This window comes from Euprymna scolopes, chromosome 7, assembly GCF_053919585.1.
Source record: "Euprymna scolopes isolate OS-2025 chromosome 7, ASM5391958v1, whole genome shotgun sequence".
Taxonomy (NCBI): domain Eukaryota; kingdom Metazoa; phylum Mollusca; class Cephalopoda; order Sepiida; family Sepiolidae; genus Euprymna; species Euprymna scolopes.
In genome coordinates, this window is record NC_136488.1 from 49,267,187 (window position 1) to 49,291,470 (window position 24,284).

The 24,284-nt window shown below is 35.7% G+C and overlaps 1 protein-coding gene across 1 annotated transcript in view; it reads left to right on the forward strand.

Moving 5' to 3' along the window:
- The window catches only part of LOC145279721 (uncharacterized), a 121,684-nt gene that overhangs the window by 74,634 nt on the left and 22,766 nt on the right, over positions 1-24,284 (forward strand). The window contains exons 2-3 of the mRNA XM_080131011.1: positions 3,884-3,994; positions 24,119-24,256. Coding sequence (XP_079987137.1) covers positions 3,884-3,994; positions 24,119-24,256 — 249 coding nt within the window. The remainder of the gene's footprint in view (positions 1-3,883; positions 3,995-24,118; positions 24,257-24,284) is intronic.

Here is a 24,284-nt window from a genome sequence, read left to right on the forward strand (position 1 = left end):
CCAGTAGCAATAGCAGCGACTACTCGCCATCGACGCGTTCGATTCCCAGCAGTCCAGCTTCTAAAGTCAGCGCGTGTTTCCTGTAGCCACCTCTTAGCTGTGCCAATTAAGACACCGGCTGAACTCCAAGCCTCAACCTGATACATCCTACCACTATTCCATTTCTTTTTGAAAAATAAACCTGAACGGATTTATATTCGTTCACGACAGTACCTACTGCGTTTGTCGTATCTTCTTTGCCATTGTCGTTTTTCGTCTTTTTCTTGCCTGTGTCATATTTTAGTTAAAGGGTCGATTGCCACGGACATTCGGCCTCGCTACACACTAGGAATCAATATATTTCAAAAGTGCTCAATACATGCGTAGAGCTGATATAAGTAAAATGATATAATCGTTTCCTCAAGGGTTCAAGACTACGGCGAACTCCTAAGGAGACGATTATATTAGTTCATTATACAATAACGTCATTATACAATAACGGCGAACGTAGATTAATCCGCGTTGGGTTTTTCTGGTGTCTATATAATTTAACTTTAAATTTAGAGATGTTTTATAGTGTGAAAGATTTTTCTAAGGTGGAAAAGATCGGTAGTGAGCTGGGACAACACGGACGGATGGAAAGCGTGTAAGTTACTTTTAACTCGGTTCATTAAGCAAAGCAAGGTATATACGTTTAAAGACAAAAACACTTTCGTCATTTTTATATGCAAATATTTATTCCAGCTCTTGCCTTCACAGTCTGTCGAACACAGTACACGTAAGTGGACAATAATAGTATTAAGAAAAAAAAACAGAGATGAAATGTCGACCAGACACTTTTCCTGACTAATTAAAATGAATACACAAGTTTTGCAGATCTTTATACACAATGTGGGTATAGAACAGTTGGCAGAGCAACTATTCAGAACGCATGCGATCCGCGTTGCATCGGACTATATAGACTATAGTGTTGCGTCACTCAGAATAAAATACTGGGCCTCTACTGATAGATTCATAAGCGATAATAGTGTGAAGCAGAAAGGGAAATAAAGGAAACAATCGAAATACAACACACACACACACACACACACACACACACACATATATATATATATATATATATATATATATATATATATATATATATATATATATATATATATATATATATATGCATGCGTATGCATCTGGATTAGCAATTATATAATACATGCTGTCTTACTCTATTTAAGAATAAAGTGATTTTCTTCTCCGAGTACTTGGCGAAAGCAGTGGAATTGATGCTAAATTACGATTGCGTAGGATCGCATATATATATATATATATATATATATATATATATATATATATATATATATATATATTGGCGAGTACGTGAAACGTGGCGTCAACCTCTACTCATTTTATTTTGGGATGACTTAATTCCGCTTTTAAATCCGTTTTTAACTTCGCGCTTTCGAATGCACACATTCTAAAACTGCCTTCGCTTGTTTATGTTCACATCGTTTTCCACAATGTTTATCTTTCAATTTTGTATTTTATCTCGCATGATTCAAAGAAAAAAAAGAAAAAAAAAGCTAGCATTTTGGGCCTTGATAAGTGGTGACACCCTTGTAAAAAAAAAAATAAATAAATAAAAAAAAATAAAAAAAGCTAGCATTTTGGGCCTTGATAAGTGGTGACACCCTTGTAAAAAAAAAATAAATAAATAAAAAAAAAAAAAAAGCTAGCATTTTGGGCCTTGATAAGTGGTGACACCCTTGTAAAAAAAAAAAAATAAATTAAAAAAAAAAAAAAGCTAGCATTTTGGGCCTTGATAAGTGGTGACACCCTTGTAAAAAAAAAATAAATTAAAAAAAAAAAAAAAAAAAAGCTAGCATTTTGGGCCTTGATAAGTGGTGACACCCTTGTAAAAAAAAAAAAAAAAAAAAAAAAAAAAAAACGTTCTCTCGTTTGAATACGGCACGAGGCGATGATGATTGCAAAAGGATGTGCCGTTTCTCGTGATTATTTCATTCACCAAATTCCTTTCTTCCGTCGTTCAACCCGAGGCTCGATCAATAGGTTTTGCGATCGTAAATAAGCGCTGTTGATGTGCATCAAACAAAACAACAAAAAAGTCAGAAATCGACGCGACCGGGTGCCGCGTTTGTGCAGCATTTTCTCCAATTACTTCCTCCATCGTGTACTATTCTGCGGATTGTGATGTTCATCCACCCGAATTCGGGACAAATATGTTTCGTCAAATTGAATTCGAGAATTACATATACTACAAATCCCATCTTCAATTATATACATACATACATATTTTATATACATATGTATATATACATGCACATATATATATATATATATAGATGCATGTATACATACACATATATACATATATACATAGACATATGTATATATAAATATATATACATATATACATACATATATATATACATATATACATACACACATGTATATACATATTTACGCATATATACAAATACGTACACAAATCGCAAAATGAACTATATTTATCTGTTTCCCCTTGTAATCAATTTTGAATGCCTATTAGGGCTTTTCTTTGAGAAAAATGCTAAATGAAAAAAAAAATATATATATATATAAAGGGAAAATAAATGAATAATTGTTACATTTTGATGATGACGACGACGACGACGAGGACGACTCAAACGCAAAAAACAAATGGTTTCAATTTAGTACAAATTGTGTATGTACTTTTTATTCTTTTCCGGTGTTTCGCGAAATTCTATAAAGCACTTTTGTTGGACGTTAATTTCGATCATTTATTTTCAATCGATATTACAACATTTTTTTTTTTTTCATTTTCTCCTTGAGTTTTGTAGATTTACTCAAAACTTTGAAACGCTTTATGTTTTACATATTTAATTGTTTCTTCCATTATAAACAGCTTTTAATGTAAAAGGAATAACTTCACTTGTAAACGTAGAACTAAATTTCCTTGTGCTGTAATTAATATGAATACATCCGGGTTTCTTCACACAAGAATGTGATTGGTTTGTGTAAGCCATAAATAAGGACGGTATAGCAGCCTAGAAGGGACGTTTAAAGGTACGCCTTAAGCTTAAGGATATTACTAGCTACAACTATAAACAACAGATTTTTAATGCGACTTCCTATATTGTACTAGCATAGGGCGCCAGGCTTTGCCCGGTCGTAAAATACGTTTTAATATGGTATTTTAAGTTGTCCAGATTTCGTATGCATCATTATAGAATTGTGATTTCAAAAGTTTTTAAAAGAACGTATTTCGGTGCCATCAGCAAGAATCGGAACCGAAAGCAAAACTAGCATTCAAAGCTGGTGACGTTATCACTGAACAAATGTGACACGTCTATGAACTAAGATGAATGTACAAAATGTATAACGATTTTTTTAAATTTTTACCTCTTAAAAACTATTTTAACCGGCTAAATATTTTAATGGGCTAAATATTTTAATTGGCTAAATATTTTAATTGGCTAAATATTTTAACCGGCTAAATACCCATAAAATAACAGTCCATAAAAATTCAATCATTTGAGGCCCCTAGCGCTGCTTTGCGACTTTTAATTTCGGAAGAGATAGAGTTTGAAAATATGGGGACAGACAGACAGACAAACATAGTCAGTTTTATAAATTAGATTATTCGATTGCCGTAGCTATTACCACTCAGCTACTTCAAGCAAATATATACCTTCCTGGGACATATCCACTTTTTGATACAATATCGACTGAAAAAGAGAAGAAACAACGCATTACAGAAGTTCAAGATTTCCATCCGATTTATCTGTGTTGAACCTTTAAGAGTTTTTCATCGTTAAAAAACATAGAAATCAATGTTTGTTATATTGAATCTCAAATAAAAGAAATAATTTGTTTTATTTATTTTCAGATCCAGTCAGATCGAGACTTGGCATCCGAAAAGGAAGCAAACAGCGATGTGAATCGTTTTTATTTCAAGAACCTGAAAATTTCATCGCAAAAAACACACCAGCTGTGTCCTGTAAGTGAATTCTTTGAAACTTACTTTAACTTTTCATATTTTATAAAAAAAAAAAAATTATTATGTGATGTCATAATGGCGCTAAAATGTATAATGCTTTATTCTAAAAAAAGTCGTTCGACTGACGAAGCGAAATCACTACTTTGATATTCCCGCGAAAACACTACGAGTCATTCAAGGAATCTGGCAATTTCTAACCAAGAAGCAAAAATTGCTATTTTCTGAGTAGGAATCTATCTATCAAACAGTTATTGTTGGCTAGTGTTTACCTTGAAGTAAAATATATACTAGCATGAGTGCTCGGTGTTGCCCGGGTATTTGAAGGAGTATGTTGAGCAAAAAAAAAAACGGTCAATTTTTTTAACTTTGACCCCTATTATGACCCCTTATTGACAGTTATTGCGTAGGGAAATGTACACACACAGACACACAGATACACAGACAGACAGATACACAGACACTTTCACTTTTATAGATATACTAGCATGGATGACCGGCGTTGTCCGGGTATTTGGAAGTGTATGTTGAGCAAAAAAACAGTGGTCAATTTTTTAAACTTTGACCCCTATTATAACCCCTTAAAATTTATTGTTTTGGGCTCTAATAAATTTATTAAGTTAGATCCATGTCCAAGGAACCTATATCTAAAATTTCAAGTGTTTAGACCCAAAATTGTCGGAGGGGTTTGGTAGAGTTCTCAAAGATCAAATCGTTGAACTTTGATCCCTTAATCAGCAAATTTCTGGCCGAAACCGATCACATAGATTTTCCCAAATCTCAGTACTCTGTATATCAAATTTCGAGTCTGTAGACTAAAAATTGACAGAGTTATTGCGTAGGGAAATGTACACACACAGACACACAGATATACACACAGACAGGCAGACACTTTCACTTTTATAGATATATAGATATATATAGTTTTGGAAGTTTTTTAACCTTTTAAAATATACAAAACAAACTTATTTAATTTTTATAATTTTTATCATTCGTTAGAAAACTATTTAGTCAGTAAGTCATTTAAACCTCGAATCACTGCATCAACTTGCTCTCTCGAATTCACTATAGCACTAATGGTTATTTAAGGGATAACCAGTTGTTTACCATGTTATGTATATACATATTAGCTCTTTGCATCGTTGTCTGGAGCGATTTCCATAAAAAAACTTTTCACATTCTATTCGAAGGTATCCATAATAGAACGTTGTACCTGGATCAATTCATGTAAACTTGCCTTGAATAATATACCTGGGTTAATATGTAACGCGTCTCAGTCGTTAAGATAAAGGGTCCCTTTCCTTCTATCACTTTTATGTGATGGAAGACGTCATTATTTTGTGACGTTATCAATCGTTTCTGGTTATCATCCCTGTTATAATGGATGACATCATTATTTAGTAACAACATCTTTTTATGACGTCATTCATTGTACTCGGTTATTTACATCTCTGTTTTAATGTATGAGGTCAGTCTTTAGTGTTGCCATTACTTTGATGACGTTAACAAGTGTGCACGGGGGCACACAAACAAGCATGATCCAAAGAGTTTTATTAGTAAAGAAATGTAGATTTTACAGGGTTCAACATTTTAACTTATACTTAAACATTTTGCCCTCGGTAAACTTTCCGCTGACGTCTTGATATTTTAGCAAGATTATGACGTTGATGAAGTGGATTTTATGAAAATAAGCATAACTGAAAATAAGATGTGACCTTATCAATAGAAAGCCACACGATTCTATTGAAAAAGTGGCACAGACTCAATGCAATGAGTTCCCTCAAAAGATAATGACTGTATTTTTCATTTTAATTTATGAGGACCATTCTTTAAAAATATTCTTGAAAGTCAAAGAACAAAAACAGGGTCATATTATGAAAATGGTTCAAGAAAATGGAAAGATGGCCTGGAATGTGGTTAGCGATGAATTCCTTTTCGTTACGACAATCCCCCGACATATTTGTCATGAGTAACAAGAACTGTTCTATGTGAATTTGGAAACGTTTAGATCATCCATCATAGAGCCATGATCTTGCATCTTCACTCCTTTTTCCCCGACTCGCTCAGAAGCAGACAACAGTAGAAATGATGATGAAGATGATGATGTTCATGTTTTGTGGATCTGTACATGGTTCATCACTAATCATTATGATCCGAGCTCTAAAGTAACTCCGACATGTAGGGCAATTGTAGGATAATTCTGTAAAATCGTGCTGACTGTTTTGTCTTTTCTCTTGCGTCCATTAATGTATGTAGATTCAATAGCCGTGGCCCATTTATGTTTTGCAGTACGCCAAGAACATCTGTTATGGGCTAGGTTTTTTCACGAGTCGGAATACAAACCGAAGAATTTCAGAGACATCTTCAAGCTGTTCTTGAACTTGAAGGAAAGATATGGTAGTAATCGTTAGTAGTGAAAATTTGTTAAATTGGATTACGTAAGGGGACGGCTCATCAAGAACCTGTTTGCATTCGGATTTGAAGACGACCATATTGTAGCCAGTTTCAAAGCAAGGGAACGGAAGAGGGTTCCACAAGCATGCAGTTCTAAGAAAAAAGTTTTATTCATGGAATCTAAGTTTAGGTTTAGATGCATATAAAGAGTGGGGGAAATTATTGATACTGGTTTCAGCTAGACGAGTGTTTTTCGTGAAAGTTTGGCAAGGGGGACCATAGATTGAAGTTTAGACGAGCACTTGTCATGAAAATAATGATAAAGCAAAGACAGGCTCGCAACGTCTCTTCTGTTGCAAGAGGTTGCAGGGAAGAGTAAAGGGCATTCCCTACTAGGCTACGAAGTCTCTTTTGATTTTTGTAAAGGCAGGATAAGAGACTTCTGGCAGCTCCTGTCCAGATGTGGCAATAGTACTCGGTCTTAGGACCTACTTGGCTCTTACACAGATAGAGAATTGCATTAGCAGTGGGATGGAGCAGTAGAATGATCCCACTATTTTCCCAGCGATCTTGGCAACGGATTTGATGTACGTGTTCGATTTCAGATCAGAAGTAAAGGTCATATCCAGAAGCTTGTCAAAACAGGGAGCCTCCCCAAGACGAGAGCCTTTCATTTCAATTGATGCCAGACGGGGACCAGAGCGTTGAAGATGTAAAGGTAAAAGTTGGTTTTTGATGCATTAAAATTAACCAGCCACCTTTTTCTTCATTGTACCGCGTGCTCAAGATCAAAGAAGAGAGAATCACATAGAACTTGATCATTTACAGCCATTGAAGTGTTGCCATATATGGTAGTGTCGTCAATATAAATGCATACGAATGTTTTATCTATTCTTCTACGGTTCTTTTGCGTTTTGCTAGTTCATCGTAAAGAAGTTATTTTGGGAGTTCTGATTCTGATATGTGACATATATGACCCCATCAATGAATTTGATACTGTTGCAGCATGGTGTGTGCTGACGGAAGATCTCACTAGAATGGTACTTCTGTCTGGTATCTTGTCACACAATTTGATTTTTAGCGGAGATATATTCAAAATAAAAAGAGGAAGAGGTGTGGTGACACAGACGAAGGAGGGTATCCCAATTTCCATGTCCCAAAGTTTGAAAAAGATTGTGTTATATTAGTTAGATAAGATAGAGAAATAGGGTTAAGAGCAGGGAAAAGAAAGAAATAGTTGAATATTTGAGAAATAAAAATATTCCTTTATTAAGCGATCAGAAAATATTTCCCTTTTGTCGCTCGATAAAGCTCTAAAGGATTTGATTGAAAGTCATAAAAATCAATAGATAAAACTCTATTTTCTGTAGTCAGTCATGAACTTTCAACTGATCCGAGTGGCTGAAACAAGACTTTCGTTATAAGTTTATCTTCCGAGTTTAAGTCAAAATTCAAATCTTCTTGTCTCGTTATCCTTGGCTTCATGAATTATTCGCTGCGTCGTCTACAGAGAAAATAACCAGATTAATCCGGATTAAATATTAATCCATTTCTATCGCTTATTTATCAAAGTCTCTTACGCAATTGTGAAAAAGAAAAAAAGTAAATGTTAATCTGTGTAAATTTAGCTTACTTGGATGAAATGATAGAAGGCAACATTCGACGGATTTTTGGTTTTTTTTTTTTTTTACATTTTTATCATATTTAGCTTCCCACAATTCCAATGGAATAATACAAGATATAAGTCAGACTTGAAAATTATTTTGGCAGGAATTAAAGACAGACATAACATTGTACAGTGTTGTATATAGAGAGATATTCCATCCCAACGAGACATTTATAAAATTTAACTCCAACTGGAATAAGGCTATTTGAAAGAGAACATATGAATTAATCTATGTATCTGTTAGCAGTGAATGTTTATTTATTTAACCGAGATATTTTATTTAACAAATAAGTTGTTTTGATACGTAAAGCACACAACAAAATGGCGGATATTCATACAACGACATTGTCTCTATCGACATACAAAAAGGTCAGTGTTTAAATGTGAGGAAAATCTTGCTCCTCAAAAAAGGACACTCAGGATTGGAATAAGACTAATTGACTCCTTGTAGAAATATTTCTCTCTCGCTGATTCAGAACATAAAATATGAAGTATAGTATATCAGAACAGATGATACACCTTACTCATAACCAAAATTACAAGCCTGTTACCCACGTTGTATTTATCTGTTGCGATATTCATTTAGAGTAATACACTTTTATGTTCGTATGCCAGCCATTAAAATTATTATTAAATACTTTTGGATAATTCGTATATAATTTGGAGAAAAATGAATTACACATATTGAAGACAATAGCAGAAACCTTACAAAATGACATTCAGTCTGAAGTGAAATGGGGTGTAAATGGATGGTAACATTTAATGCTACTAAGAATAAACTTCTTTCCTTTAGCAACTACACAGAACTTCTCAACCACCGATTGCCATGACAAATAACAACCTAACTGACGGTTCATTCTTCAGGCGACATGAATTGGAACAAATATATTGAAGACATTGCCAATGTTGCTGCAAAGAAAATGGGCTCCCTCTACCATGTTAAAAATTACTAACACCAGAAAGTATCCTACACACATTCACAAAGCCATAATTCGCACATGCATTAAATATTTTTGCCACATCTGGGCTGATACATCTACCACTAGTCTGTCACTCTTAGACAGGGTCTAAAAAAGAATCTCAAATCTAATAGGTGCCGCACTATCAGTTAATCTCCAACCTCTGTCCCACTGCTTCAAGGTGTCATCTCTGTGTTTATTCTACAAGTACTTTAATGGAATGTTTTCTGACGAACTCATAACACTTGTGCCTCATCAGACTAGCCAGACAAGTGGTTAGTCCTTACCTTTTCACAGTTAAGGTCTCTATATATCGGAAACACTTATATTCTAATAGTTTTTCCCTCGAACTGCTAGACTTTGGAATTCTCTCCGTTTTCTGCTTTTCTAACTGTACAAACATGCAAGATTTTAAATGTAATGTGAACAGACATCTCGTTACTCAACTCCCTACAGTTTCCTGCTAGAAAGTATCTTACATAGCGGTCTTCTACGTTTTAAGTGATGATATGCCTTGTTTAGGGTTAAAAAAAAAAAACAATTTTAACAAGCAATAGAAATGTCTACTTTCCAGTGATGTTGTAGAAAGTGGATAGAATACAACCCTAACGATTCTAAGATCAGAATTTCGCGAATGAAATAACACGAAACGTATCAAAAGAAGAAACGTGAAATCGTTTTCTCATGTTTATTGACAAGCAAAAAAAAAAATTTAAAAAAAAAAGATTTTCTCATGATGAAACTATCGAACCGTTATTCTCTCGGTTCTTGAATGGTGAACTAATCAGATTGTAAGATCATTTAATACACTTGCACCAGTGTTAATAGTGTGTCCGAACATGATTACACGTTCGATCCTGTCTCGCGATACTTTTGGTAAGCGTGAAACCGTCATTTTATAGGCAGACTAGGCTAGCCTGAATGTTTTGAGTGTTTGGTGTAAGATCAAGGTTCAGCAGCACTACAAATTGTGATTTTCGCATTAGTAATTAGCATTGGTAGATTGGCGGAATTGATAGATGTCATGAAGACATGACACAACAGACAGAAGAATAAAAGTTAGTTGCTCCAAGGATCGATGAGAAACATGCAATCTCTCTCTCTCTCTCTCTCTCTCTCTCTCTCTCTCTCTCTCTATCTATCTCTCTCACTCTCTCTCTCATATATATATATATATATATATATATATATTGTTACAAATATGTGGAAAAAATATATAATTTGAGACAATAATTACTTTAATATTATAAAAAAAAAAGAGTCGAGAGAAAAAATTCTGTTTTTATCGCGTTTTATATTATCGTCTGCTCTCAGTGAATTTGTAAACATCCGGAAAAAGAAAAAGAGAGAGAGAGAGAGAGAGAGAGAGAACATATGAAAATACAGCGAGGGGACACCTATAAACTGTAAAGAAAGAGAGAGGGGGAGAGAGAAGATATGAAACTAGAGAGAGGGAAAGCCGCAGGCATCCGCGTGGCGCGTCGCATATTATTGAGCGAGTGACGCGAGAGAGAGATGCAGGTACATACAGTGAGAAAGGAGACGCCAAAGAGAGAGAGAAAGGTATACCATTAGAGAGAGGGAAAGGAGCGGCGCAGGGTGGCGAGTCAGTGACGACGTAGCAGTCGAAGAGGTGGGTTAAGCGACAGTGTTTGCGATGGTGACAACGTTTTGTGATGCTAACGACAGCGAAGAAATGAACGAGATATTTTGACGACAGAGAAAACGAAAAAAGGCGATAATTAGGAAGGATAATGTATTCAATATAGACGAAGGAATGAAATTGTTTAAAAAGAAAGGAATGCGATAGAAATATTTAAAACCCGACGCTGAGTGAGTCTATTGTTTATTTTTCTCTCTATATCTCTCTCTCATATATGAAAACAATAACAAAAACAAAAACCCAAAAAGGCTGTCCTTCTATTTTGGAGTTACAAGCAGACGACAGGATATGAACTGTTTTTTTTTTCTTTTGCGCGGAAATTCTCTCTCGAATCTATTTCAAGTTTGTTTGTTCATCTAATTATACCTTCTCTTTTATTTTCGTTACAATATATTTTTATATATGTAAATAAAATTGTGTTAATTTTTCCATTGGCCTCGGTATTGTTATTTGGATGTGTTTTTCCTGTCTTGTGTTTATGAATGTCTTTCGAGAAAATAGATATATCCCTCCTGTATCTAAAAACCCGGGAAAACTAATTTCGTTTAAATAATTTTTTTATATTTTGTGTTACGACTTTTACCCCTAGACATTCCGGGTCGTAACAATATATATATATATATATATATATATATATATATATATATATATATATATATATATATATATATATATATATATATATATATATGAGAGAGAGAGAGAAAAACGAATTACACATATTGAAGATAATAGCAGAAACCTTACAAAATGACATTCAGTCTGAAGTGAAATGGGGTGTAAATGGATGGTAACATTTAATGCTACTAAGACTAAACTTCTTTCCTTTAGCAACTACACAGAACTTCTCAACCACCGATTGACATGACAAATAACAACCTACCTGACGGTTCATTCTTCAGACTTCTCGGTTTAATATCCACAGGCGACATGAATTGGAAAAAATATATTGAAGACATTGCCAAGGTTGCAGCAAAAAATAGGTTCCCTCTACCGTGTTAAAAATTACTAACATCAGAAAGTATCCAACACACATTCACAAAGCCATAATTCGCCCATGCATGAAGTATATATATATATATATATATATATATATATATATATATATATATATATATATATATATATATATACTAGCAAAGGTACCCGTCGTTGACTGGGTTAAAAAAAACCTACAGAAAATGGACTCTGATTTATGAAGTATGATAGGTTATGAAAAGGAAGGGTTGTAAAGAGATAGCTTCGAATTTGGGGGTATCAAAACTAAAGCAAAATATGATGAAAGTAAAAATAAAATAGATAACCCCCATAATTTATTATACCATACCTTTTCACACTGAAACACTTATCACAATATTCTGTGGATCTATATTAAAAACCTTGTTAAACTTTGTGGCATATTTCCATTCTATGGAAGTCAGGCGCGAACGAACAACCCATAATTTTATTATACCATATTTCTTCAAACTGAAACATAATTATCAAAGTATACTTACGCAGATAGATATGAAAAGTCTTTATGAAAGTTTTTGTCTATTTCCATTCTATGGAGGCCAGACGCGAACGCAGACCCCACAATTTTATTATACTATCCCTATTTAAGTTAAAACATACTTATCAAAGTATTATTATGTACATCTATATCAAAAACACTTGCAAACGTTTTTTTTTTTTAATTTCCTAACTTTGTGGACCAAGCGCGTACGCAGACCCCACAATTTTAATGAATCATCATTATGCCAGATCAAACATACCCATTCCTGTGTCTCGATACCTCTTCTATCATTATATGTGATCAGTTTTCTTATAATAGTCAACCATATATGAGCCTATTCGTGACCAGACACACACACACAGACGTTCGGCTTTATATTATAGATGTACTCCTATAAATTTGGGTTTTTGTGTTTTAATATTCATATTAAAACCCCTTTCTTCTATCTATTTATTTAAAAAGAAAATACAACTTTGTTATATATAGATCGTGAAATTGCATTCATCTGAGAAAGATTTAGCCACTTTGCATATTCTTTTAAACATTTATTTTAATTAATTCTCTATTAGTTTTTTTCGGTTTTCTTATGGGATGATCATCTTTAGTTAACTATTACGTGTAACTATATTCATGCAGATATTATACATGATTTATACTTGCGTCATATGTGCGTAAAAAGGTTATAGTAAACAAAACCCATACATAAATATATATAATTTATGTATGCGTATATTTGTTTAAAAAACTTTGTTTACCAAATTCAGTTTTTGGTCTACAGACAGGAAACTTGATATATATTCGAACCCATGCGGAACTTTATATTTGGGTTTAAGCCGGTTGGTTGGTTGTTTTCATTACGGCATATCAACCTTTTAATGCCGAATCTAGTTATTTTGAGGAACGATTTTTAATGGAGTATATTTGTTTTTTAAGTCGGATTCTATTTAATCCATAGTTGGGACCCTAACAGTTACTACCACTCCGGGTCAGAGTGGACCTGGGAGCAATGGCAATTAAAGGGTGGCTCCACACTCCCCAAGGCCCGCAATCTGGGGCATCACCATCGGATATAGTTTTAGGTCATATCCAGTACCGGGTTTTAGCCGGAAAATATCGATGCAAAAGTGTGAAAATTAAAAAAAAAATGGAATTTGCCAGGTAAAGGTCGAACGAGGGCATTACGAATATGTATGCGTAACGTAATAGCTATTGGTTCATGTTTTATTTTTTAGCTTTGCAGCAAACATAGCTCAGGCATTAACATCAAAGGAAAAAGTGAATCATGAGCTAAATGCTTGGGTTTCAATTCTCAATCATTTTTTTTTTTTACTTTTTAAATCATTGCTGTATATTGGGTCCAATATTATATAAAAATAAATACAAAATCTGCATTAACCAAAATATTTTACGTCGGCCTACTAATATATATATATATATATATATATATATATATATATATACACACACATATATATAAAGGAGATGCGATCATCTCTTTCTCTGTTCTCTCTCTGTCTCTCTCTCTCTCTCTCTCTCTCTCTCTCTCTCTCTCTCTCTCTGAAACGTATGCCTGAACATTCAATCGCCCCCCGTGAGAGATTGATGACAAAGATGCGACTGTTTCTATATCCCGCTGTCTTTCTTTCTTTCTCTCTCTCTCTCTCTCTCTCTCTCTCTATATATATATATATATATATATATATATATGTATATATATATACGCGCAGACACACACACTTATATGTATGTGTGTTTGTGTGTGTGCGCGAGTGTGTTATATAGCGCCTTTAAGAACTCAGTTATTATTGTTGAGCACTCTAATTAAAGTCGGTCTATTAAGTTCGCATGCGAAGATCATGACATTATAATCATCACTGTAACCGTCTAGAAAACATTTATATAAACGTTAATTTCAACTGTATTTCTCGCAATTTACGTTGGCCGTGTGGTTTGTTACTTGCTAAGTGAGTTAGAGATGATTCCCAGAAGGATGAAACACTAGTATCTGTAGGTATTAAAAATAATTATGGCAATAAGTATATATATATATATATATATATATATATATATATATATATATATATATATATATATATACGAGAGTCGATCCAAAATGAGACCCTCCTATTTTTAACTCAAAAAGAGTTACGAAGATGGGAGTGGTACCATTAAAATGAGCGACTTTTTGTGCACTAGAACGTATTTTTCTACATTCTCAATTCACTTTTGCCAGGAATTCAATGACGCATTTTTTGTTCTGACGCACATCCATGCCAGAGTTGCTTTCTTAGAGTAGTGAGTCTTCAGTTTTAGGGCGAGAATTTAGGCTGATTTCTACCATTATCACAGCGTGATCAGCATTCCCGAGTGGGCTGTGGGCATTTGTTGTACAGTCATTGGGAACCGTTGTCAGAAAGAGATCTAGAAGTGAGGCATGTTGATCTTGCTGGTCTGGGAAACGTGTCGGAAATGTAACCAACTGAGATAGGGAATGGGATATAGAGAAGCTATGTGTTGCGCTACCAGCTACGTCTGTGTGATTAGAGAATCCTAGCCAGTTACTGTGGTGGACATTGAAGTCACCAAATACATGTATTTGTGCGCTAGTATTGAGGGAGAGTGCTATATCTATGCTGCCTGAGACTTTTTTTATTAGGGTACAGTCTTGGTTTGAGGGAGAGCGGTAGAGAAAGTAGCTAATATTGTGCTGCATATTTAGTCTGAAGCAAATAAAGGCCTGGTCCTCTGATTCTAGTTTTATTTCTCTAGTCAGAGGGAGGGTGTTACGAATATAGACTCCAAGTCCATGCATATGTCTGTCCGAGTCCTTACAGTAGAGTGGGAGATAACCAGGCATGTTAAAGTGGTTAGAGGGAATGGAGGAGTGAAGGTTAGTTTCACTTAATGCTAAGATATCCGGGGTGTTTACAAGGAGAAATGTCTCAACATCATCTAAGTTAGTTCTAAGCCCGCAGATATTAGTAAATGCAAGCGTCAAGGGAGGAGGCAGGTTGGTTTTCTTTGAGTTTGGTCCTGGTTTAAACGTAACTTTTGCTTTCATTTTATTTTATTTAAAAGTTTCAGTTAGGGTGAGTGAGTGAGGGGGTGCTGGACAAGTAGTTGTGCAGAATACCAGACATGCAATACAAGTAGACCATCAGCTGTCCTCACCCACAGGATTGTGGCCTCAGGAAAGCCCACCGGGGATGAGTGCAGGGTCCCTTTCCATGCGCGACATGGCACTACAAACATCCCGATATTTTACAACTGTTGATGGAGCAGCCGCTCTAAGCGTTACCAAAGAGTTAGGGCTCCTATACTATCAGTCGGAAACAGCAGCCAAGAAACTGTCAATCCGGTACCCTCAATCCATTAGGCAAAGCCAGCCCAGTCCAACTGCACCGACATATATGGCACTGAAGCACCCCACTGTGTCCAGTTTAGGGGATGGGATGTGGCGGGAGTGGGAGAAGCGGCGTTCATTGCCCTAGTCAGGAAACAAGGTCAACCACTGGGTGATTCAGACGAGTCCCTGTGATAGTACCTCTACGCCTGGCCAATAGGCAAAGAAGGGGTATGAAAGCCGGGCGATAGACAGATCCTATCTCCTCCTTAAGCAGTTTAGGTTTGCCAACCGGTGATTTGTTTGAGTCACCAGCTCTCGGAAGGTTGTCGTCCAGGACTGAAGAGGCCTCCCTCCCCTAGGTTTAGTTTCAGAGTTTTCCTTCTCCTAGACGGATGACCTGGGAAGACCTACGGGTCCATCAGTTCCGAGGGGGTTCGCCACGCGTCTGGGTCCTAATCCAGGTTTTTCTGCGACCCCGTAAGGGTAGTTAATATTTATTGGTTATTTAGGTTAATATCGCCTGAAAAAATCGGGCATTTATGTTAACTTCTACAGAAAATGTTCACTCCTCAAACGTGATTAAAAAAGGACATTACTATGCTTTCCATTTTCATTTTTACTGGGAGAGGGTATAGGTAAAAATGCATGCAGTGGAAGCAGCTAAATTTGCTACAGTATTGGATTGAGAGAGACGAGTTAATGTATGGTTAGATATAGTTTTGTAAGTTTAGGAATGTATGGTTAGATATGGTTTTGTAAGTTTAGGAATGTATGGTTAGATATGGTTTAGTAGGTTTAGGATTAGGATAAAGTGTTAGAGTATGATTTACTTGCTATTAGAAATTCTGATTTGGTGCCCAAACCAAATATTTAGTAAAACTGAAAAATAAGATATGCTCAGTATAGATACAAGAGAACATTTGATATGGAGTACAGTTATACCTGATAGATATAGGTTATTGCATATTCTGTAAGTATAGTTAAATATAGATGGATGAATAAGTAGTATTGTATACGAATGCATGGAATTTTAGACAATTTGAGTAAGTTGTCTTTAGACTACAACGAAGGAGAATGACTTCGCCTTTCTCTTAATATCCGGAAGTTTTTATTTCAATGAGTACCGGTTTAGTTTGTGTAATAATTATTGCAATACTATCTCTTAACAAAGAGATATTAATGGTTGCTGTTCATTATAGATTACTTTAAGTCTATGTATAGAACTATGGTTAGTAAGTATTTACTTAGAAGCTTGATTATGGGTTAGGAGTTATAATCAGGAGCATGCCTAGGAAAATTTAGGTGTTAATGGGTATCGATTTACGAGTCTGTTAAGGTCAAGGGTGGAGAGCAAGGAACCCTCTAAGTTACGTGAAACGGATTAGGTTTAGTGGCAACTTAGGAAATAGAGCAGTTTGATTTGTTAGTGGTCAGGCGAAAGAGAATTTAAGTAAAAAATAAAAAGGTTTGTCATGCAAAACAGACAAGGCAGTCATCTTGGAGGTAAAGTATCTATAGGAGGTACTTAGTATACAACCAGCAGTAATTTGCAGTTTTCAGAGGAATTTTAGGTACAATAGTTTCATGGTTTATTGTACAAGTCCGTAGTCTAGGTCAGGGACGAAGCACTTCTAATATTGCAACTGGGTTTATCTAATTTTAAAAGTAGTTGAATAGAGTATTATGAGGTTTCTACTTAGCTTAGGGATAGAATGAAAATTTAAGGTAATATTCAGAGTGATATAAGAAATTTCATGAGGATTAGATATATGATCACTGGATGTTGAACTGCTCAGGAGAATTCTTGTATCTATTCAGAAGGATGTCTTGGTGATATAAGATTTGAGAAATTAAGAGTCTGAGGATACAGAGTTGTGAGCTGATGAGGATTCAGTATAGGCGATTATATATAGGTAGCAAAGGTGGTTTAGTTTAGTACGCACGTATTGTACATATTAAGTATACTGCTTCAGTTCTATCCTCTATCGTAAAGGAAAATCCGTTTGTATTTCGGTTGGCAATTTTGTTAAGAGAGGAAATTTAAAACAGCTTATCTAATTTTTGATGATATCAGTTTATAGACAATTGTACAGACTGATAAATTGTTGTGTAAGACATAGGAGCCCCTCATCTTCGTATTTTGATGAAATGATGGATCAAGAGCATAGGTTCGGAACAGGTGTCCGGAAAGGAAATGGCAGTGTACAAGGAAGGGGGGGTCACTGATATCTTATTAACGTTATTTTTTTTCTTATTAAAAAAAAAATATTCTTTACATTTCCAGGCATATTGTAACCGATAATTTTTCTCCACTTAAATAGACCATTTCGCAGTTTACAATCCCATCTCACATAAATAATAAGTCAATGCTATAGTAAAGACAAACTCGCTAAAAAAAAAAGAAGAAATTATGCTAATTTATTTAGAGGACATGAAAACTTTATTTCAAAATCATTTCCACCGTGTTATAAATCCAGACTTATTGCATGTCCAATTATTGCATATATTTAAAAAAAAAAAAAACATATAAATAATTAGATTTATTGAATTAAACCTGAAACTCTACCATTCGTTAATTTATTGATGGTTTTCCTTCACGGCGATTAAACTTATAGTTATACATTTATACATATAAAGTTATACATTTTATAATTTACTATGTATATATATATATATATATATATATATATATATATATATATATATATATATAGATAGATAGATAGATAGATAGATAGATAGATAGATACTGTTCACAACGATAAGTACGTAATTAGACACATGTATGCGCACTCTATTTTGTTTTAGTATTTAGTTTAGTCTATTTTACGGCATATCAACACCTTTGTGAGGATATTTAATGACGAATCGCGGTACTTATCACAAGCAATATATTGAATGTGATTAATTAAATACACACAGCGAACAATAGAATACAGCATCATTTCCAGAGACGACGGAACACTCAAAATGCGCGCATATATTGACGTTTCTTTAAGACTAAAAAATCGAAGACGAAAGACTTGCGGAGAAACACTTGCATATCGACCATTGTTATAAATATAAAATGACAAAGCAAATTACTTCACTGATGTGCAGGTTAGTCGGTAATGAACAAATGAACAGACACTGATAGAAGGCGAATTAACACACTAAACTAAGCAGGCAAAGAAGCAGCAAAATTATTGCAGGGAGGGGGTAGAACAAAAAGGCGGGAAATTGATGACTCATTTGAAAGAGACAACAGCGACGACAGCGCGAGAAACAAAAGCGTCAACATTAGGACAACTTAAATCAGTGACAATGAGACACAAGAGAACAGAAAAATAAAAGAAAACGGGATAAATCTACTGGTACATTTTGTGATGACACAGAAATAGGTTTTCAGTAGTGAAAGTGCGGACAATAAAAGTACGACTTCGAACAATGAACAACTATAATTATATATATATATATATGTATGTATGTGTGCGTGTGTATCTATGCATATATGTACACATATATGTATGTATATATGTGTATATACACGTATGTATACATCTATATGTATATATGTATATATAGAGAGATTATTTTTTATTATTATTATTATTAAAATGTCACCTTTAAAGTGCCAGTTTGATGGGGGGGGTGGCTACTATCATAGATAATATGTAGGGAGCGTGAGCAGCAAGATGTCTGTTTCTATTACACTTGAACTTCTGCATACCTTGGCAATGCTCTCGATATATCTGTTCCAACTCATGTTCCCTGTGAACCTTAAGCTGAGAAGATTAATAGACGTACTCTCGGGTAATGTATCGTTAGCCATAACTATTAGTGGTTGAGAAAGTTTCTTGTAATTATTGAAGGAAACAAGCTTAGTTTTGGCCAGTATTGAATGTGAGCATCCATTTTTGTCCCTATTCCGCTATAGATTGGAGGTCTTCCTCTAGTGTTTCTGCTATTGCCTGTGTATATATACATTAAGTATTTAATGTTATATATATATATATATATATATATATATATATATATATATATATATATATATATATATATATATATATAGTCACCCACATAAAGTATTGTTTCGCTGTATAACAGCGCATCGGTGCGGCTAGGCAAGCAACTACCTCAAACAAGGATCGAAACTCGACCGCCCAAACGACAGTCGGTGTTTCTAACCGTTACACTTCGACTGATGTTCTGGCACTGCCCAAACGCCTAAGCTCAATTTGTTTACACAAAGAGCATCGTTTATTATGCTAATAGCAGTAATTACATATGAATAAATTAGGTAAAGTTCTCATTCATTATGTTGGTGCAAAAATAATGTTTTTGACGTTCAACTGTAAAAAATTTAACTCCTTTCATTAATCGGAATAAGAATCGTTAGAATCGACACATTTTGCCAACAAGAAACAACTTTATTTATCCCATTAGCATAGAAATCCGGAGTTCTGGAGACGATGAAGTCATTGAAGGCCGATTCGGCATCATCTCGGCTTTTAAAGTATTTTTCGCGGAGGAAGTTGTCGAGATACTTGAAAAAGTGATAATCGGAGGCGAGAAGTCCGATGAATATGGCGGATGGGGTAGAGTCTCGTAGCCCAATTCGTTCAGCTTCTGCAGGGTCAGTTGAGCAACATGCGGGTAAGCGTTGTATTCGAGAAGAATTGGCCCCTGCATATTGACGAATCTTAGGCACGTACGTTGGAGGTGCTGGTGCATTTCGTCAATTTGTCGGCAGTACTTCTCTGCCGTAATCGTTTCAAGGGGCTGTGATGGATGAGACCGGCCGAAGACCACCAAGCAGTCACCATAACGTTTTTTGTGTTCAATTTCGGCTTCGGGAAGTGTTGTGGAGTATCTCCGACATCCAACCACTGTGCCAAATGTCGCCGGTTGTCGTAGAGGACCCACTTCCCATCACACACCACAATCCGCTCAAGAAATGGACCGTTTTTGTTGCGCAGAATGAGTGTAGAAGACACCTAAAAACGACGAATTTTTTATTATTGATCAATTCATGCGACACCCATTTATTCAACTTTTTTTACTTCCCTATTTGCTTTAATAGCGGAGGACTTTTGAGTGGTCCACCTCGAGTTCAACAACAACTTCTCGTGTGGTTTTTCGAGAATCGGCTTCAATTAAGGCTTTCAAATGTTCGTTATCAACAGCAGTCGGCCGGCCGTTACCGTCTTAATTTTTGAGGTTCTCGTCACCATTGCGAAATTTATTGAACCATCGTTGAGCCACACGTTCGTTAGTAATTCTTGGGCCAAACGCATCATTGATATCACGAGATGTCTCGGCAGTTTTTCGACCTAGTTTGAACTCGAACAAGAAAATCGTGCGGATTTGAATTTTGTCCATGTTGTAGAAAAGCCTAGAAAAAATAAATGAAGAGATTGAGAACGATAATGAATAACATGAATCGATAGAGCGAAAAACGCGCTTCAAAATGATATATAACATTGCTATGTATATCAATAGATTAATCCAGAAATCATATATAAAAGTAACATATGTGAGAAAACGATATTGTTTTTGCATCAATCTAATAGATAGCTCAATAGTATAATATTAGAGCTATAAATATTTTTTAAAGATGCCACGTTTATAGTATTTACTCCTTTTCGAAGTATTTTCTTCTATTGGCCATAACCTTGCGTACAATTGTTTCAGCCCCCAGTATTGGCATATAAGAATATAACCGTTCATCAAATTATAATTTGCACAACTTTGGCTTCATCAGCGTGTAGAAAAAAATGATATTCTAAAAGCCATACATATAGATAGATAGATAGATAGATAGATAGATAGATAGATAGATAACACTGTCATTAAACGTTAACTTTGACGTGTGTTTTTAGTGATTTTTTATCGATTGGTTATGAACATTGTAAACAAGAAAAGATAACACATGCAAACATGATACAACATGGATCCATTTTATATCCTATCAAATCGAGATAAAGAAGTGTTCTCTTCGAAAAAAATGGAAGTGAAAAGTAAATATCTATACGTTTAATGAATCTTGGATATATTTTTTTGCAACCTGTTCGTGAAATTTTTATTCCCCAATGAAGCCTTGTCGGCATAATTCGTTGACATACCCGTTCTCGTTTGATCACCGAAGCCTTGATAATACCAGATGAGGGACAATTTGGTAATACAAGGCGCTGTATGTTGAGGGATATCGACACCTCTACAAGAAGTGCAAAAACTTCATTTTCTCTGACCGGAATTTATATGCGACTCAGGAACGCTTGTGAATTTGATCTTACTTCCTCCTTCAAGGGAAGTCCGTTTAAACCACCTAGAGTGTATGCCACTAGTATCATACTTCGTCCTGAACTACATATATTTCTTTGCCTTCGGGCCAAGATCACAGTGTAGTATCTGTTCCGGCAGATGCTGCACTTAAGATAATTTGTACCAGTCAATGGAGGGGAAACCCTCTATACTGGGACAATTATTATTTTTGGTAACCAGAGTGCCCCCTTTTTGCCTACTTTTAGGGGAGCTGGTTTTTACCTCACATTAAAAACGGCCTTGTGCCTAATTTGCTCAGTGGGGGAGCAAATAAATACCATCTGTTCCGGCAGATACTGCAGGCTATGACTAGCTAGGACTAGCTATGACTAGCAAAGACCAGATGTGGGGGCAACCCCACATGCCTGACCTTTAACCAGCTCCCATTTCCCACCTCTCGGGAGCTGGTCCCCTTTTTCCCTTCCCCCTCCCTTCACTCCTCACATTAAAAATCGGCCGTGTGCCTAATTTGCTCGGTGGGGGAGCAAATAAATACCATCTGTTCCGGCAGATGCTGCACTTAAGATAATTTGTACCAGTCAATGGAAGGGAAACCCTCTATACTGGGACAATTATTATTTTTGGTAACCAGAGTGCCCCCTTTTTGCCTACTTTTAGGGGAGCTGGTTTTTACCTCACATTAAAAACGGCCTTGTGCCTAATTTGCTCAGTGGGGGAGCAAATAAATACCATCTGTTCCGGAAGATGCTGCAAGCTATGACTAGCTATGACTAGCAAAGACCAGATGTGGGGGCTACCCCACATGCCTGACCTTTAACCAGCTCCCATTTCCCACCTCTCGGGAGCTGGTCCCCTTTTTCCCTTCCCCCTCTCTTCACTCCTCACATTAAAAATTGGCCTTGTGCCTAATTTGCTCGGTGGGGGAGCAAATAAATACCATCTGTTCTTCAGATGCTGCACTTCTATTTCTTGTTCTCTTTCGGTGGAGGAGAAATCCTTCACGACTGAGACAATTTTTATTTTTGTACCTTTTCTCCACGTTAAAAAACGACCCTGGTGTCTAACTCTGTCCCGTGGGGAGGCATAGTAAATAGGTACATTTATCATGAAAACGTACGAGCAGAATCCATTGTTTGTAAATATATGTTCGGTTGGCGAATACTAAATAGCTGAGATCAACAGTGTTCTATCGATATACTAAGACAAAACACTCAAGCCTCCTCTAACAAAACAAAAACACAAAATTAAAACACAAAATTAAAAACTAAAACGTTTTACGCAGGTGCCCCTTAAAAACTTCAGCTCCTCCCTTTAAGCTCTCCTTCACAAATATCGGACGACTTAGAATAAAACTTTACAATGTAGAATTCTTGCTCTGCATACAGTCCCCATATAGATTTTCTAACCTAATAGCTTATTTCCTCGGATTCTCTTTAAAATTCGCTTTCTACTCAACTGTTTCTTCGACCGTGCCGCATAAAAACATTTTAATATAATGCGAATAAACATATTGCTACATTGTTTCATTCTGAAAATCTGGGCTCTATCACAGTAGTCTCCCATGCTACAATGGTAGCCTTGTTTGATGCGTACAGTTTTTTTAATTGGTTAAATAAAAAAAATGCTACTATATAGATGACAGATGTTATGTGTATTAATCTATTTTATCATAGAAATCGCTCCAGGCAACGCATGAAGTCCCTTCAGTTAAGGTTGTTTTTTTTGGGTTTTTTTTGGTTGTTTTTGTGTAGGTGTGAATGTGTGTGTGTGTGTGTGTGTGTGTGTGTGTGTGTGTGTGTGTGTGTGTTTTACGGCATATCAACCCTTTTCAGGTTATTTAATGCCGAATCAAGTGATTTTGAAGAAAAATTGTTTAATAGAATATATTTGGGGGGGGGTATTTTTTCAAGTCTGTTTCCATTTAACCCATAGTTAGGACCCTAATAGGTACTTCCACTCCAGGTGGGAGTGGACCTGGGAGCAATGCCAATTAAAGGGTGGCTCCACACTCCCCAAAGCCCGCAAACTGGGGCCTCATCATCGGATATAGTTTAAGGTCATTTCCAGGACCTTCAGTTAAGGAACTAAAGAATACTACTTCAAGGTTAAAAACTAGCCACCAATAAGTATTAGATAAATATGTTGCTGCCCAGAAAACAGCAATCCTTTCTCCTTTGTCAGAAACGGTGCTAATCGAATGTGGGGACTAAAAGGACAAAATTAGGAAAGCGAGAGTTGCAAGTCGAAAGTAAACACAAGGTACAGTTTCTGTTCTCCAGCGTTCAGTGATTTCCTTTATCATAATTTTGACATTTTTTCTTTTCTTTTTCTCGTCTTTAGATTTGGAACTTGCCGCCTTTGCCTGCGCTATTCTTTGCTTGACATCCATGGTCATCGGTCTCATATCGGGTTCGGTAAGCGAATGCCTCCCAAGTCATGAAAGCTTCGTCGTAGCAGCCACGGCTCCTTTGATTGCAGGTAACATCGACATGGTTCTATCTCATCC